At 34.7% G+C, this 18,811-nt stretch overlaps 2 protein-coding genes across 2 annotated transcripts; one reads left to right on the forward strand and one right to left on the reverse strand.

Moving 5' to 3' along the window:
- Positions 1-1,337: 1,337 nt before the first annotated feature.
- On the reverse strand, positions 1,338-5,220 carry LOC110782000 (PLASTID TRANSCRIPTIONALLY ACTIVE protein 6, chloroplastic). Its single transcript, XM_021986043.2, has 6 exons — positions 4,675-5,220; positions 4,193-4,261; positions 3,102-3,206; positions 2,788-2,907; positions 1,704-1,793; positions 1,338-1,589 (listed from the first exon to the last, which is right to left on the reverse strand). The coding sequence occupies exons 1-6, from the start codon at positions 5,146-5,148 to the stop codon at positions 1,473-1,475; spliced, it is 975 nt and encodes a 324-aa protein (XP_021841735.1). The 5' UTR covers positions 5,149-5,220; the 3' UTR covers positions 1,338-1,472.
- A 3,508-nt stretch (positions 5,221-8,728) lies between these two features.
- Positions 8,729-18,016, forward strand: LOC110781999 (ubinuclein-1). The gene is made up of 13 exons (XM_021986042.2): positions 8,729-9,645; positions 10,574-10,660; positions 10,813-10,905; positions 11,113-11,189; positions 11,610-12,144; positions 13,745-13,844; positions 13,960-14,069; positions 14,197-14,283; positions 14,510-14,635; positions 15,120-15,254; positions 15,639-15,686; positions 16,045-16,146; positions 17,164-18,016. The coding sequence occupies exons 1-13, from the start codon at positions 9,346-9,348 to the stop codon at positions 17,662-17,664; spliced, it is 2,301 nt and encodes a 766-aa protein (XP_021841734.1). The 5' UTR covers positions 8,729-9,345; the 3' UTR covers positions 17,665-18,016.
- The last annotated feature ends 795 nt before the right edge of the window (positions 18,017-18,811 follow it).

Genomic DNA, 18,811 nt, shown 5'->3' on the forward strand with positions numbered 1-18,811 from the left:
GAACTCGGATTATGTGAGCAGATGAAAATCTTTGGAAGTTTTCTGTTCAGAGTACTCACATTCAATTCCAACTTTTCAGAATTGCCAAGGACAAGGTCTGAGTAATCAACAAGATCTTTATCGAGGTCATCCTAATTTTTTTTCTTGTTTTTGTTTTGGTCATAGTTCATTTTAATTTTGTACTTTGGGCGTGTTCGGCGGTAGCTTTTGAGGTAGCGGGTAGCGTTTTGACCGAGTCAAGACGCTACTTGTAAAATTTGTAAGTGTTTGGCGAGGTAGCGATTTAGGTAGCGGTTAGCGGTAGAGGTAGCGGTTGAGTAACTTTTATTAAACGTTAAAATTAGTAGCGTTTAAGGTAGCGGGTAGCGTTTGACAAATTTATAATAAATTTTTAAATAATATTTCACCTTTTATTTTATTTTATAATATCAACCGCTACTTTTACCGAACACTCATATCAGTTACCCGCTATCTTTGACAGCTAACCGTTACCCGCTACTATTGACCGCTACCCACTACTCCAACCGTTACCCGCTACTGAACCGCTACCCGCTACCCGCTACCGCTACTTTTGCCGAACAGGGCCTTTGAATAATTTCAAATAGAGGTCATTGGCTAGTATTAGCCACCGCTTTGTATTTCTATTGAAGTATATAAACTCTAATATAAAGCAAGTGTTTCTTTTAATATTAAAGGAGGTAATTAAGCTCAACAAGGGAGCCACTGCACAGGCCACAGGGCGCGGTGGTTTGAGCAGTTGCCGCCGAGAAGCCCGTGGTGTACGTGTTGGGCCTAAGCCTAGTTCGACCTAAAGATCACATATATTCATACTCTGTATAATTTTCCAAAAATAATTTTTTAAAATATCTAAATAGAGATTTTAATTTTGGAGCAAAAACATACCATTGTTTCACAAAAAATTTTGTTGTTGGCCTTTGTGAGACAAGGGGAGAGCTTTTTTTATTCTAAGGGGTGACTTCTTATGGAGTTAGGCCTTGATCTTATGGACATATTTCAATTAAGTTCGGTTCAATTCAGATTCGTTCAGTATAGAAGAACATGACCTTACAATACGAAGAGAGTACTATTCTAATGTCTTGCAAATAATTAGCACAAAACCATCCACACCCGCCTAAAAGTTGCCCTAACTTTGAATAGAAATCGCAAGGATATATCATATATGGGGTTAGGTTGTGGAAGTGTCAACTCTGTAAATTTACTAACATCTTCACAACTTCACAAGTAATTTAACATGTTATACAATATATTGCTATTGTATATGCCCTTTTTTCGATTAATCCTGACTAACACGTGAATTTACTCCATGAACACATTCGTTTTCCCGGATTGACTGTAATTCCAATTTGGAACTATAACATGACAACTTGACTGTTAAATTAAATTTCTATTATAAATAACAAGCAATGTACATTACATTAGTGATTACAAAGGAGAGTTACATATCATTCCTTCTAAATCCAATTCGATATGCTGAAATCACGGAGCTTCCTCAAATGTCTCTCCATATCTTGCCTAGTTCTTGTCCACTCTTCGCGTTCTATTACAGTGGTTGGATCATCTCTTTTACTCTGCATCATGCATCAGTTTAATTAATTTAGCAACTTAACAAATAAGGGTGTACAAGTTTAATGTCATGATTGTGATTCGGAAAAAGAAACACTAGTCAGAATATAGATACTTACTGCATGAGTTATCTTGAAGGAATTGCCATTATCACGAATGACAAGCAAGTCACCCTTTCTGTCCCTGTTTCTTCCTTCTGGCACTGTGACCTAATCAGTGGAAAGAACCCAAAGAAGTCAGCGAACTTGACACATTCTTCGTAACTGAAGTAAATTTCTAAACTGTCTTAAATCTGACAGATTTTTCAGAGCATAAACAAGCAGAATGGCACGTGCAATTAGAGCATCACGACCTCACTAAATGCCAAGGTTAAGTTCAAGTGGAGAGAGATTAAGCATGAAGGAAAAAATAGATGAATGAATATTCATTATGAACTAATGGGAGTTTATTACTTCTGAAACATGATAATGACATTGGTATCTCAGTGAAAATTTTAAGGAACTAGAATGCAATGCTGTGGATGGTATTATGATGAAGATACAAAGAGAAAATTTGTCACAGGACCCTAGAGTTTTGCGTCATAATGCCATTCAACTATTGACTTGATTAAAAATAATGTGAAAAACAATCTGTCAATAATCTTTTCCCTTTGATTTTGGTGAAATGGAGTTTTATAATCTTTATCTTTGGTTAGTAATAAAACAAAACAAAAAATTGCCAAAAAAAAAAATGTGAAAAGATAACGCAATATGATTAATTAGTTCTAAATACCATAGACCATACTTTAAAAAATATGCTAGTTCCTTGTTGTTTTCCCAATTACAAAGTCTCTGCTCTTTTCAAGTTAGTCCAATCTTACATTTGGGCATAGAAATAGCTGAAAGATGAAACACGGTGCTGAACTGCTACCAGCACAACTAGCCATATATGGGACTTTTCAGTTAATTTTGTTGGAGCCAAAAATCCACAAAATGATGGTCGTGTAAGGAAACAAGGAGACATGAGGAACTCGTTCAATTATATAAATCAAACAAAGATCCTAGTGATAGAGGAGGGGTGGATAGATGGGTTCTTTTGGGGGGAGGGTGTTCCCTATGCTTTGTAAGCCAAGTACACAGACGTCTATTCAATTCCCACGTACTTTGAAAAACTTGTAGCCATAAGTGTGAAGAACTACATTGAGGAATGAAGAATAAACTTTACCAGAACTCTTGCGCGAGTAACAGACTTTGTTCTTGAATCAATAACATATATCTCCTCAAAATCTAAAACAAATTCTGGGTCGTTCAATCTTCGATTTCTGTAATGCTTTGTCAGGAAAACCTGGAAAATCAAGAAAGGCAAGAAAAATGGTTATAAGACGAATCTCGTCAACCAGTACTAGATAGGCTGATTGCAGTTTTGAAAGAAAGCAGTATTAGTTACCGATTCTCCAACACATGCATTGAAAATGATTGAAATTGGCTGATGATATGGCGATAAAAGGTGGGAAATTAGTTTTAAAAATCTCCTTTTACCTTGGAAACTTCTCGTTCTGATTTATACATTGGGTCTCGAGGGGCATCAATAGGTGGTTCAGTCACATTGTACCATCCATAATCAGTCTTTGCACATCGAATGTACTGCACTAACTCATAAAATACGAATTAAAAACATTATATTTAACACCCGTACATACATACAAAAGGAAGATCACGAACAATAACTACCCTGAGTATCATAACAGTATAACACAAAAATGATTGATCTGTTTCTTCTTAGTTGCTGTTCATTTTAAACAAAGATGAAGACAGAAAGAGACAAGAAAGCAGTACGCATGGTATGTATTTAAGCACTGATCTATTAGACCAGGTAAGCTTAGGTTAGTAAAGTGGTAAATTAATTTGCACAGGTTTCAAAGCATCGAACTTACAAAGCAACACCTAAAAGAATTTGGAGCAATTGAGAGTTGAGTCTTTATGACGATGGGAATACAAGCTTTATCGTGTAATCATATATGCTCAAGGAAACTATCACTATTGCATGAACAAACCAAATAGCTCCAAATAGCATCCTTTGGTCCTTTGAGCTGCTCAAGATGAAAATCAAGATTATGGATTCAAGTCTTGTTTTTTTTTTCTTCTCTAGAAAAGAAATCCTGTAAAAGGGCACATGACCAAACCCTCCAAATACATTTGAAATGTGGTTTAAGGAGCTGCTTCGTGTATTTGGTAAGTAAAATTGCATCAAATAAACAAAATGTTATTTGCATAACTTTAGATTGTAAGGGACTAACTCAACACTCAAGTACTCAACTATTAAACTAGACTTGTCATTTATTTCTTACTTAGTTTGACATAGTAGGCCAATCAATAGCCTTTTCGATGTCTAACGAGAACAGTCTCTTTATAATCATTGAGGAAAGACTGGAGCTGCCACTATAACAATGTAATGGTAAATTTCATCAACCTGACCCCCATCCATTCCCTTACTATATCCATGTGTTTCTAGTTAAGCTAAAATGGCTGCAAAGCCTGCAATTTCAGTCTTAAAAACTGAAAACTCATGCACTTTTACCGATATATGAAGCAACCACGAAAACTAAAGCAACCAGAAGAAACAAGCTAACCTTATCAGGCATTGGAGCCAAAACCTTGGGAATTGCATAAACATCTGTATCTGGTGGTGTAACATACATCTACATGAAAAAACATGGAGCAAAATCAAACAATTTCACAAATGAAAACATCAAAACAGAATTTCAGGCTTTTCAGCAACATATTCAATCAAAAACCCCCAAATCTCAACAAATTTCAGCAGAATTAAGAAATAAACCCACCCAAATTCTCAACAAAGTAATGATAAAATCCATCATCAAATTCAATCATAAACCAGATATCTCTCAACAAAGTAATGATAAACCCATTACCAAATTCTATCATAAACCTAGAAATCTCTCAACAAAGTAATGATAAACCCATTACCAAATTCTATCATAAACCCAGAACATTCTCAACAAAGTAATGATAAAAAAACAAACACAATAATTCAAAAATAAAATAAAAATAAAGCCAAATTATCAAAATTCTTACAATGTTAAATAGAATTTACCTCTCTGAAATCATAGACATCATTATCAGGGTCAGGAGGTTTCCGAATAAAGAAATCACAATCAAACAAGCAAATCTTATGAAACTCATCTTCATTAATCCGATAATCAACCACTAACTCAGAGTTCCACCCTTGAGTAGACACAAAATTCTTACTCTGAATGACCTGAATAACCTCATCCGCACTCATCCCAGCAGAAGAAACAACCCCAAGTGGCTCATATTCAACATCGAAATCTTTCTTGTTGTCGACTTCCTCCGCCTCCTCGTCGTCCATTTCATATTCACCATCGCCGTCGCCGTCGTCGGAGAAGACACGGAAGTCTCTTGATTTGAGGGAGGTGAAGAGGGGTGGTGGGCGGAGGAGAGAGAGGGTGGTAGTGGTGGTGGGTGGAGGAGAGAGAGTACAGAATGGGAGGAATGGGGGTTTTGGAGGGAGGAGTTGAGTGGGGAGAAGGAGGAAGGTGGAGGTCATGGTAGGAGAGAAAAAATGGGAGGTTTTAGGAGGGGATAGTGGAAAGAGTGACGACTGAGGAGTCAAAATTATGGTGTAAAAAGCTCTTTTGGTGGCAAGTCAAGATTACATGAATTGGACTAAATGGTCAATTTGGGTATTTGGGTTTGGATAATGGTCAATATTTTACAATTTTATTTCCTTTTGATTAGGTAATAAAACCAGGCGTACAACCTGAAATAATATTTCGGATGAATTACAATGATTTAGATTACGTTGTGGAAAAATGAGAATAAATAATACAATGAAAATACACCCTAGTTTCGAACTACCCCACCTCCAATTCCAAAATAAATTTGGTGAATAGACTACGATGGTCAATGTCAATGGAAAATACAGGTGTTTATGGACGACATAAAAAATCTGCTCTATAATTTTGACAGTCATATTTTGCGGCATTTATATCGAGAAGCTAATTGCGCTGCTGATTACATTGCATCTATTATCACCCCATTACAAGTCATCAAGATATAAATCATTTTATAGACACATTTTCTTATTTTATTTCCTTAGTTAAGTTAAGACATAGTCTTGAGAGAAGACTCTCCATAATTTTTGTGTTCTTTTCTTCTTCTTTTTTTTAAAAAAAAAAGGTACAACTCTACTCGATCTGAAATGTCAAACAAGCTTGAGAAAATCCGGAATTTATTATCGAATTATCTCATATCGGGTCGAAACTTTACACGTTGTATCCGGAAAAGTTGGGTTAGATACAATCTAACATCGGCTTTCAACACTGATAACCTCTACATTCGGATGAAAATGGTACTTGATCATGCCTTTTTGGACGGTTCGAATAAGTTCACCAAAATTCTTCGGAAGTGATATGATTTCAATGATCAAAGCCACTTTTTTTTAAAAAAAAAGGATGATCAAAGCCACATATGATTAATACATAGTGCATTAAATGGTTATGTATGAGTAAATTGCAAATAAAACGAAACATTTAGGCTAAACTAGATTAAATTCCGTGTACGCACGGATTTTGATTTTTTTTTTTTTTTACAAAATATTTAACTGAATATCTTCCAAACTACTGTATAGTTTTAACATTTTTAACATACTCGTTTAAATTTATTCATCTAATATGCATATTTAAAATGCTAATATAGTAATTTGACCAAAATATTGAGTGATATATTTTCCATTATTAATATAGCGCTTTGACTAACATATTACCAATTTAGAATAATTATTATTACGTCGTATCTATTATTGCCATAATTTATAAACTAAATTTTGTTTCCATACATAAATAGTTTATAAAAAATGTAGATAATAAAAATAAAATAAAACAGATACACTTTTTGGGAAAGTGGTTTTTGGCGGGAAAAAATCGCATCAGAAATTGACATGTGTTATTCCTGGTGTCTCTTTTAATATATAGTAATAGATAGATTATTTATATGGAGTATTGAAAATTTTGTTAAATACAACACAATAAAGTTGTCTTTTTACCCAATTACAAATCAAGCTTTCAAATTAACCCCATGTTATTTTCCGACGAAATCAATCGTAATATGATGCCATTAATTTTAATAAAACACAATTACAAAATTTCCTAAAATAATAAAGGAAGGAATAATTTATGATTTATTTTTCTGTTTTGTTTTTTGGACTTATTTATTTTATGTTTAGTGTTTTTTGGGATTTATTATTATTATTATTATTATTATTATTATTATTATTATTATTATTATTATTATTATTATTATTATATTAATGACATTACATTCCGATAATTTTTGCAGAAAAATGACTTGAGGTCGTAATTTAAAGTGAGGTATGAAGTTTAAAGTTGTAATTTACAAATTTGAAAGTTTGAGGTTTTAATTGACAAAGAGACAAATTAATTGGGTTGTATTGGGAAAATTTTCCTTATCTACTAATACTTTTAAAAAATGATATCTAAAAGTTCCTTTTTCTATTTATTAGATATATTTTATTTGCATTATTCTTTGTGAATTTTATATATAATTTAAAGACTTTTAAAATTCCTAACATGTTCATTCATGATTCATCGATGTTGAAAGATTGAGGGAGGGTTTATTTTAATGAGATTGAGTAGACGTGACTAAATAGCAAAATTGACCCACATCCAAATACTTGACCTAATGACTCAACCCGAGACTTAGACTCTATTGAAAAGTCGAAACTTGACGTGATTTTTTCTCGATTCACTTTTTACTCGTTTCAACTCGAGCTGACCTGATTTATCATTGTTTCTACTGATGATTGTTTTATCATAAGCCTATTGGAATAAAACTGAATATGACCTAACTCAACTGATAGACACAGACCCAAAATTTATTCATAGATCCAATCCAAACACAATCCAAAAGCGTACAAATTCTCAATATATACTACGACCAAACTTTTGTTATTTTGTGCCCCTATTTGTTTGTCTAAACCATTTTATACTTTTCATAACCGATAAAACTAACGGGGTCTAATCGCTACAATACCTTATATAGTTAAGGGGCATAGCTTACAATCAAACAAAGTTATGAGGCTATTTCGCCACATTCGCCATTACAAATAATAGGAATACTCCCTCTATTTTTTGATTGGTTATATTTTACTTTTTGCGCAGTTTTCAATACAACATTTAAACGTAAAATATTTTCAAGTACTTATGATAAAGAAATGTTATACTGCGAAACTATACATCGAGACAAATAAAATAAGATCGCGCATGAATATGTTTTAAATTATATATTGATCGAAAAAGTATTAAATTTATTCTCGTCAGAGTTAAAAAAAATAGATGGGACAATAGAAAAACGGAGGGAGTAGTAGTTATATAATAATAATAATAATAATAATAATAATAATAATAATAATAATAATAACATCAACAACCATTTACATGTAGTGCTAGTAATCACGGTTGTTAAATCGCGATTTGAATCTTAAAATCTTTACGGTTCTAAGATCCAAAACACGCGATCGATTCTAATCTACGATGTTATGATATTATGCAATGGAAAGATCTAATACAACACGATAATTTGATACTCCACAAACATATATATATATATATATATATATATATATATATATATATATATATATATATATATAGCAAAAAGGTTAGTATACGTGAGTATATAATCCTTTAATTTAATTGTATAATCTTATGATTTTACAATTTGATTTACGATTCGATTCTGGCTGACCATCCCAATTTAAAGTAGAACGCGTTTTGATAACCTTGTTAGTAATAACTAAACGGCCCAATTTTGTCTAGAATGAATATCAATTAAATAAAATTTAAAGATACTCACCTTGCGGATAATGAGAAAAAAACATTATGAAATTTCCGGATGTGGAATAAAGGAGATAAAAAGAAACAAATAGAGTACGGGGTGATAACTAACTTTTACTCCGTAATTGACAAAAAAAAGCTAACACACTCGAAAGTGACTCCTAGATAATCTATATGCATTAGCCATAGGTACTTAGTAATGTACCAATAAAATGGTCCAAAAACTAGATCAAGTGGTAAAGATACTCTATTCTATTCATGTACATTGCCACAAATTCTCCTTCACTCCTCTGTTTACATCCCCAATCTTTATGACCTAAACTTTTACCCTAAAAACAAACCCATCTTCCCATTTTTGCCACTAATCTAGATTAACCAAAACCCATAACCAAACCCACCTCTCAAATCAACCCAATTTTCCCCCAAATATCACCCAAAAAAACCCCAATTTATCCAAATCTCATACCAATTTTCTTCACTAAAAACATTATTTTGCTACAATTTTGGAATTTCAATCTATTTTTTTTGGGAAATTTATAAAAATATTTACACCAAAAAAAAAAAAAACCCATTCACAAAAAATTAGATTCAGAAGATTAGACATCAGAAGAGGAAAAAAAGCACAGTATGGTAAAGCGCAGCCATCGAACGATTGAGGATGAAGAAGACAACGTTTCTCCCGGTTAAAAAATTAATAAAGAAACTCCCTTTTACCTTCCTCGAAACGTTTCGTATATCCCGCCATTGTTAATCCTTCTTCATTTTCTCTCTCCTCTTTCCCTTTTCCTACTTTCTTCAAGCTTTTGGATCTTCTTCGGGAAAAAAGTATTCTGTTACCGGTGGTTGACTAATTTACCGGCGAATTCTAGGGTTTTGTGGTATTATTGTAAATGGTGGAAGGAAGTGTTGCCGGAGAATCGTCGTCTACGGCGTCGAGAGCGGCGTCGTCGTTTGTGAAAGTTGGTGACCGTACGAGGTTTACAGTGGAGCTGAGGCCGGGTGAGACTACTATTGTTTCATGGAAGAAGCTTATGAAAGACGCTGCTAAGGCTGAAGGTGGTGCTGCTACCGCTACCGCTGCCACTGCCACTGCTGCTGCGGCTTCCACCGCCGTTGCTGCCACCGCTGCTGTTGCTGCTCCTCAGCCTCCTCCTAACTCCCTTACCGCCCTTGAGTCCCGCCTCGCTCCGGTATAATTAGCATCATTATTAGTTGTTTGATTTGCAAATGTTGAACTTGTTTTTCCTATTTGGATCATAAATTAGAATTCGGTGTAATGCTGCTTTATTGAACTCATTTGTGTGAGTTCAATTGCTAGTTTATGTGTTTTAATGATGGTAATTTCCAAAGGTTGTTATTAAAGGCGAATGGCAATTAGCAATTGAATTCAGATTTCACGAATAGTAAAGGATTAAAGATACAGTGGTACTGGATTGTGATCAAATTTAGAATTACCATTTGAGTAAAGACATCGTTTTTATGTTCAATTTTCTTCCGAGTGGTTTGTACTAGCCGGTTTTGGCTGTTTGTGCTGTATTAGTTATGTGAAATCAATTGGAATTACAGGGAAAGTATATCTAGTTGTGATCTGTGATTGGAGGTGTGTTAATTAGATAGTACATTGTTAATTGTTGATCTTCAATATATTGAATAGCGAGTTCAAGTGAAACTTTCAGCTATTGAATTTTAAGTGTGCTGCTACTTGATAGATTGAAGGGTCTTTGGGATGTAAGTATATAATCACAACAACTTTTGTTCAGACTTGTTTCAGTTCATTTACTCATGTTTCTTGCAAATTTCCCCCCTTTTGTTTTAGCATAGAAGAAATATGCTATTTGATCTTTGATGAAACTGGGAACCGCATCTTGCTGTGTGAATGTTGTACCCTTCATGTTGAAGCATTGCACTGTAACTTTTGCTAAATTACCATTATTTATACTCTGAAAGGAATTAATGTCAGCCTGCTAATTCGTCTTAGTTCCAGTTTTGTTTGACCAAGAGTAATTAGATTCTGGGAGTACAAGTGCTGATCTTCTGTGTTTGAAATTTAAATTTATTTTGAGAGAGGTCTAAGAAGAAACCTATGTTAAGATGCTATTTACTTCCCCACATTTGCAGGGACAACCTGCTGCAAATGAACTGAACGATGCACCTGCTCCTAATCGTTTCAGTGCCGTTATTGAAAAGATTGAACGCCTTTATACGGTGAGAAGTTAAGATTTATTACTGGAGTTATTGGCTTTCATGTTAAGTTTTGATTGGAAATTGCCTCATCTTCCTAAAAAATTGAGGAAAGGCAAGTTGATCCTTGTTCTCAAAGGTTGTTCTTTTCTTTACGTTTGAACTTACCTTCTCAGGGAAAAGACAGCGACGATGATGAAAATCTTGATGACATACCAGATGATGATCAATATGATACTGAAGACTCGTTTATTGATGATGCTGAACTGGTTGGTACTTGTATCTGTAGTTCTCTACTGAATTTTGTAGAGACATTTGTCCTTTTATTCCCTTCCTTCCGCCACCCCTTTGAATGAAGTTAATGGTCTCAGTTATTACTGCATTTGAGAACAAAATTTTAATGATCACTGTCAGTATCGTCGGTAGTGGTTATAGCTGTATATGAATTGAATATGCTTGTCAATATTGTTGTTCAGGATGAGTATTTCGAAGTTGACAAGTCAAAGACTAAGCATGATGGTTACTTTGTTAACCGGGGTACGCTGGAGAAAGTGTAAGTACTTGTTTTTTCTTTTACTAGACATTTTATTGTCTATATGCTGACTCTGCGTCTCCTTTTGCTTAGAGTAGATCAACTTCTCTATTATTATACTTAATTGTCTAAAGTGATGTGAATTTGTTTGGCTTGGAACTCCCCTATTATACTTCTCCAGTGAAAGCTGTTTGTTATGCCTGTGTTTAATGTTTCTCTTAGCCATTCTCCTCCTCTCTCTGTCTATTCCATAAACCTTGTTTTTTTTTAATATATATTTTTCTCTGCTATCTTCTGGAAAAGAAAAATAGTTGCTTTCCCCTCATTTGAAATTTGAAATTCCATTTTGTTTCAAATTTGAGTATCCTGAAATTGCATTGTCTTAAAGTTAAAATTTGACCTACTATCTTATCTTGTTATATATTTCTTCCTTTGACCTAGAAATGAGCCGTTGGAGTCAGCTAATCAGCAGCCAAAGAAGAGGAGAAGGAAGGAAACAGCTAAGGATCCAGGTGAAAATGGTGATGGTCAGCTTCCTAACAAGCACATGAAAATAGGCAAAAAGAGTGCTGGGAAGTTTGCATCATCAGCTGACAAGGTTGTTTTGCCTACATCTCAAGGTGCTTCTTTGAAGAGCTCTGAAGATGTGAATTTTCAAAACAAACAGAAAAACATTGGTGACAGTAAACCTTCTTCGGATCCTTCTCCGTCTTTGAGGACATCACATGGTGATACATCCTCAGCATTAGGAGAGAACAATGACAAGCAAAAGACTGGTGTACTTGCAAAAAATCCCAGTACCAAGCTGAAAGCGGCAAGTGAAAATGGTGATAAAACTGAGTATATGCATAAAAGTCAATCCCTAAAACCAAACCATATGGAGGAGTCTGAAGTGGCACAGCTGAAGGATAAGGGTGGCATACGTGAAAGGATAGACCTTAATCTTCCTGTCAGTAAGCACACTTTACAGCCTATGGTAAGTAGATTGCCTTTTCTTTGACGGGCACTACACTTGTTATTTAAGATGCTACTTAATTTTCTGTTGCCTTACTTATTTTCTTATTTTGTAAGCTTGAAAGTTTGTCACCTGTCACCATGACATCTGCTCTGCAGATTTTAGCCTATGGTAGGCTGGTAGCAGGGAGTTATCTTTCCTTAAGGAGACAAATAAAAATCAAAACTTAAAGAGGCATGCCCAATTACCCATATTACCATGTATAAGGCTCTCGATGAACACAACAACAATATGTATCACTGTATTTGTTGTTGAGGAAACGGACTTCGGGCATTGTAATTATGTCTTCACAACATATTTTATAAGAACTCTTGGTCTTATTTACTCCCTTTGTCCTGGGATTAGATGTTGTTCCTATGATTTAAAAATAAAATAAAAATAAGGTACAATATTCAATATGATGTTTTCAGCATTTTTTTCTTTTTGGCTTTTATTTATATTGCTTTTTGGTTCAGTTTAGTGCATATGAAATGTTCTTGCTTATTAGTATTAGTAAAATGACTATTATTTTAGGACATCAAAAGAAGGAATAATTGACAACTATTGTATGGAGGGAGACATCACTGTTCTGTTCTCCAGTTCTCCTTTTTATTTGGGATGACACGATGGGATCAGGGGGATATTTTTTTACCAGTCCTCCTCTGACTGTATATTTTTTTATTAATATTTATGGTCCTTTATTAATTTTTTCCCTTAAGTTAATCCCTGCCTTGCCATATGGGTATATCATTTATCTTCTTGTCTGCTTTCTGGATGATTTCCCTTACCTCTGAAAAGAGGCGTGACTTTCCCTGCCTTGTAGTTTTTTGAAGATATAATTACAGTGCGTTTGGGAACCGAACATTAATGAGAAAACAAAGTAAAAGTGTAGAAATATATGGTTCCCTCAGTTTACCATGCTTTTATATTGGGATAGAAAACAATAGAAAAGTAATTTGTAAAAATATGTGGAACTCTTATACAAGCCATTTGGTTTTTCACAGTTATCCTTTCAAAGTCGATGGAAAAACTGTTGATAACAGTTAATATACTCTTCTGGTTTTACTTGCAATTTCAATAGTTTTCTTCATTCAACCAAATAATGGAAAGCTAGGATTTTTTTTTTTTTTTTAATTTTCTTTTTACTTGCAATCTTCTTTTTGAAGTTTGTTTATTTTAGGTGTCCTTGTCTGTTGAGTTCAGTTCATGAACCTGGTTTCTGGATTTTCTGGTTGATCTCCCCTTAATGTGAAAGATGATAGTAATATCTGTGTCATTCCCTTGGATGTGAAAGATGTAGTAATGGCTCTGTTTAAGGGGTTCCTTTTTGCCTTTTGGATTTATGTAAAGTTCATTGAATTACTCTTTCTGATGATTAGGTTAGGGGAATCTAGGAGGTCCCTTTTGTCGTTCCATTCAATTCTTGCTTCTTGGTTTAAAGCACCCCTCCCTGCTAAATACATATATTGAAGGCTTTCTCCCCTTTTCTCTTTAGGTGATTTATGCATCACACAGAACTGCAGGGTATGCTATGTTTTGTTAAGAACCAAGCAGTATTACTGACTTGATTTTCCGTTTGCAGAAAAATTCTGTTCTTCATAAAAAGGAAGGTTCCAGTGGTAAACCCAAAGCTAATTTGTTGGAGAAGGCCATTAGAGATCTGGAGAAAACGGTTGCAGAATGTGAGTAGCATTCTTTCATGGCATTGGTTCATAGATACTGATCTACTGATCTCTGATAGCAATTGATGTATCTGCTCCCTCCATTGACTTCAATTTCGTTTCTTAAACCTTGCAGATAGACCACCAGCTCCAGATGCTCAAGATGCTGACTCGTCTGGGCAGTGCATTAAAAGAAGATTGCCTCGAGAAATAAAACAGAGGCTTGCTAAAGTTTCTAGACTAGCGGTATATGAAAATAATCAGAGTTGGAACTTGTTTTTTTGTATCTGCGTTTTTATTTTTATGGAGGTGGCATTTTTAAGTGTTAGCCTGGGGATTGTAAAACTAAAGTCCTTTGCTCATGGGTTTGCAGCATGCAAACAATGGTAACGTGACAAAGGAACTCCTGAACCGTCTTATGGGTATTCTGGGGCATTGTATTCAACTCAGAACTTTAAAGGTAACTGTTTGTTGATAAAGAAATTTCTCTTAAAAGCCTGTTATTTTTAAAATTATGATCAGTATACTTGAACAAGATATAGAAAGCCTATTGGTTACTTCTTAGTTCTTGGCCTTCTTGCTGCTGATGGATATATCTGCCCATGTGGTTCTAGTTGAATGAGTTTGAGTTCAATGTGCAGAGGTTTTATTTCATTTTGGATCATGTCTTCTATGTTTTATAACAGAGGCACCTAAAATTAATGATGACCATGAGCTTGTCCGTGAAAGAAGAAAAAGATGACAAGTTTCAACAAACGAAGAAGGAGGTTATTGAAATGATTAAAATGCGTATTCCGTCTATGATGTCTAAGGTACGCATATGCATGCACTTTTATAGTTCTTGAAATACTTACAATGTTCTTGATCTTATTCTTTGAAAGGATATGGTTACTCGTTGTACTTCATTAAGTTTGTCTTAGTTTTAAAAATAATATCCAGAACAGTTTAAAAGAAATAATAGTAACAGATTTGTAAAGAATTGTGCATTTTGCAGAGTGGTAATGACTTTAAGGACAGTCAAATTGAAACAGACCAAAATAGAAAGTACAGAAGTTACTAGAACTGAATGGATCTGAGTCATCTGACTCATCTGATAATAAATTTGTTGCATGAGTATTTTGATTTGATGTGTGCTTATATCTGTATATTTGTAAACAAACACAGGCCATCTCTAATAATGGTCGACCTGCATGCATGATACAGTTATTTATTCTCTATAGAGAAATCCTAGCTACCACATCAGCTTGAAAAAGAGAGATCATACTCTGTATTTACCAATGTTGCACCTCTTTGCAGGCTGCTGAGCAACAAGGTGGAGGATCTGGTGATTTTCAAGAAGGTGGTCATTCAGAGAAGGAAGTGAAAGGGCAGCTTATTATGGATACGACATTAGAGGATAAGATCTGTGATCTCTATGATATTTTCGTTGATGTATGACCAGCAATGCACTTATTTTTAAAATCTTGATTCTTCATTGAACTATTGAAGAGAATAATACCAGAAACAAATGCTTCCTCCGTTCTCTTTTAATCGCTACATCTACCTTTTATGGAAGTTCACTATTAATTGCTACATACCTATGTTTGGTATGTTTGGGCTTTGAATTGACATCTTTGCCCTCACTGAATTTGTTCCTCCCATGTGATTTACTTGCATATTCTCTTGCCCATGGTTTTACATTTGCTTATTTTGACCTTTCTTTATACGTGTGCACAATGGGTATGTAGCGATAAATAAAGAACGGAGGAAGTAAAATTTTAGAAACAATTGTTTTCTTTTGTAGTTCCTAATCTAGGACAATTCTTAATTTATCAGGGACTTGATGAAGATGCTACTCCTCAAGTAAGAAAATTATACGCTGAGGTATATTGTTACTCTCCTTTGCAGCGTGCTTACCTCGAGATGTTTTCCTTTTTTGGGCTTCTGCTGACTTGCTGATGCCTGATTGTGTCGTTTACAAGTTGTTATTTCTTCAATGATATGTTCTTACCTTGTGAATTTCTTTAATACAATGGTTTGGCTTCTCCTGGCTTTCAGAATGTATCTTTTCATTTGCTAGCCAATTGTGGCATCTATCAGTTTTCCCTTGAAAGACATTATAGTCATGGCTTTTGTTACTTCATATGACTTGCTCTATTCTGCTATTTTTTTTAGTGGCATTACTTGCATTGTGTTTTTTTATTTTCATTTAGATTTAATAACACCCATTTCTTTCTTTCAGCTTGCTGAGCTATGGCCTAAAGGAGTCATGGACAATCATGGGATTAAACGTGCTATATGTCGTGCAAAAGAACGGAAGAGGAAACTGAATGAGATGAATAAGGTGGGATAATCTCTGAGTATATATGCATCGCTGAGCTGTGGGTATAAATGTATAATAGAGATTCTTTTTCTGTAAATGCAAATTCTAAAATTCCAACTTGGTTTTATGTTCTAAACTGAGTATTGAAGTTAATGTGCTACCTTCCTCATGATAGGCATTTGTTGGGCTTGTGACTGCTACGCATTAAGCTAATCTGTTTCCATTTAAAGATGTTTACTATCTCAGCTGGGTTCACATCCTCTTACCATTTGTACATAATTATGTTGTTCAAAATGCTAACTGAAATGTTCATCTGTTTTAGATTGTGATGGATCTTACGTATTTTCTATGAAGCAATATGTTTTTCCTAAGAGAAAAACATACTTCATACGTAGTATGTGCTAGTTGTACTTGGTTCATGATATACTTGTAATTTTGGGGTATTTACATAATAAGATAGTCGAATACCTTTATCTCAAATCTTTAGAAACTTATGTTGGTGTTTTGTTTGAAAACTGCATTTATTGATTATGTTCCATTCTCATACTAGCTCTTTGCCACAAAGTCTCTTCTAGCTTTGTTCCGAAAACAAATATGGTTGTATTCTATATTGATTACTTGAGGTATTCCTCATCCTCTCACTGCTTTATTTTGCTCCTTGTTACATTAATTTACTTACCCTCACAAATGCAGTCATAACCGTTTTATTGTTTTTGATTTTACTTCAGTTTCTGCAATATATGTTGGTGAATAGCTCATATTTCACTGGTGTTTGTTTCTCCTTAAGCTTAGTATTCATACCTTAGATAAAATGAGAACATTTTAAGGGCTTCTTGTGTCCTTTTGATTCCACTTTATTGCACCCACAAAATGATCATCTTTTGTGGTTACTTCCATTTATTGGGTTTTTGATTGGAATATTGGATGATTTGCTGCATTTGTAGCTTATTTCAGGCGTGAGCAGTTAAAAACATATCCTTATGTTACAATGACCTTAAACGCCAAAGTACTAAAATACCCTTTCCTTCTACTCTGCAGGAACACGAGAAAGCGAGGAGGAAGAAAGTGGCAGCTACAAATACTGAAGAAACTGTTCGTGTTGAGTCAAGTTCAGCTGTTCAATCCCAGCAGTATGTGGACGGGAGGGTGGTTTCTGATCCCACTATAGCCGTTGTAACTCAACAAAACAGAATTTCCACAATGACAAGTACAGCACCTGCAACTTCTGCTCCAATTAGTACAACTTCAATGTCAATCCCCTCAACAAACATGCCTAACTTTGAACGTTTGAAGCAAGAGAAAGTGAAAGTAACAGTGATAGACGGGAGGCCGGTTGATATGGGAGTAAAGAAAAAGGTTAAAAAGAGGGCCGAAAACCTGATGATGGGAGAGTTACCTTTGCGTTTTGAGAAGCCGTCTTCTAATCAAGGCGATGATAGACAAAAGCAGCACAACAAACATACTGCAGGCCAACTCCAGAACGCTGCTGCTCATAATAAGTCCAGTTACAATGAGTTCCGGTTTGAGCCTCTAACGTGATTTATATACATCATCAACAAGTCAACACCGTGAGCGTGTCTGTGTAACAAAGTTGATTTTTTTAATTTTTTTTTTTAAAAAAATATTTAATTTTCTTATTTCTCGCCATTAGCTCGATTTGTGTTCAGCAGGTGAGGTTTAGCCAATTTTGTAATTAAAGTGCCTTTCCCTTTACCCTTCTTTTTTTTCAGAAAGCTCAGTTTTAATACTGAGTAGAGGGATTGTAGAGATGTAGCTGATAATCATTCATACATGATACACCCTGTTTTTCTCAAATCGTCTCTTTTAAAGGGCGAGTTTAACTAGTTTCATAACTAGATTGCCATTAAACAAGCTGTTTAATCTGTTGGAATGGAGTTCCTTCCTTGTTAATATATCAGAATATCTTTACCATTGTAATGGTTAAAGATAAACCTTGACAGGACATCATCTTTACCTTATTATATGAGCTTATTACTGGTGAGCTGCTTGGATTTTAGTCGGAAATCTGGAATTGGTGTTTATAGTTCAGTGATGGTATACTGAATTCATGTTTCTTTCCTCTGTGTTTGTGTATGTTTGTTAATTTACAGAAATTTTTTGATTTAAACCAAATTTCCTATTGAACCAGATCGAAAACCGGATTAGGATTTGGAGTTAGTGGTTCCCTTGTTTGCCGCATTAATGTCTCTCAGTCTTAAGATCCTACTTTCTTGATCATGTTTGTCTAAGTTCCATCTTTCATCTCCTAAATGGAGTAACTTAGTTTTTCAACATAATAACAGTAAGTTTGCAACACAATTCGGGGCCTGAGATTTCAAAAGCTTCACTTGAAATCACTATAAACCTTGATTTTTTTCGGGTCGGACTCCAAACGGGTCAATCCGACCCATGTTAGCGGGCTAGACACTTTGAGAGTGGGGGAATGGTAAGAGGTACCCTCCCTCAAAATGTCCGTGGTGGGGATTGAACCCCTAACCTTTTTGTTGGAAGGTGCAATCCTTTCCGTTAGGTCAAGGCATTGCTTCAACTGTGTATTCATAACTCGAAATATTGATCCAAATGATCATATTTCAATTCGGATTTATCAAACAACAATCCGAACAAAAGGCGGCAATAACATATCCGACAATCAAAATTAAATATTGATTTTCCCGAACTTATGCCG

Source organism: Spinacia oleracea, chromosome 2 (assembly GCF_020520425.1).
Source record: "Spinacia oleracea cultivar Varoflay chromosome 2, BTI_SOV_V1, whole genome shotgun sequence".
NCBI classification, from domain to species: domain Eukaryota; kingdom Viridiplantae; phylum Streptophyta; class Magnoliopsida; order Caryophyllales; family Amaranthaceae; genus Spinacia; species Spinacia oleracea.

Bases quoted from the DNA above. Each gene is read 5' to 3' on its own strand.
- LOC110782000 (XM_021986043.2), bottom strand. From the start codon at position 5,148: ATGACCTCCACCTTCCTCCTTCTCCCCACTCAACTCCTCCCTCCAAAA. The intron at 2,908-3,101 runs GTAAAAGGAGAT...TTGATTTTCCAG, and splicing joins CAGAACGAGAAGTTTCCAAG to GTTTTCCTGACAAAGCATTA. The intron at 1,794-2,787 runs GTAAAGTTTATT...TCCACTGATTAG, and splicing joins TTACTCGCGCAAGAGTTCTG to GTCACAGTGCCAGAAGGAAG.
- LOC110781999 (XM_021986042.2), top strand. From the start codon at position 9,346: ATGGTGGAAGGAAGTGTTGCCGGAGAATCGTCGTCTACGGCGTCGAGA. The intron at 10,661-10,812 runs GTGAGAAGTTAA...TTACCTTCTCAG, and splicing joins AGATTGAACGCCTTTATACG to GGAAAAGACAGCGACGATGA. The intron at 15,687-16,044 runs GTATATTGTTAC...TCTTTCTTTCAG, and splicing joins TAAGAAAATTATACGCTGAG to CTTGCTGAGCTATGGCCTAA.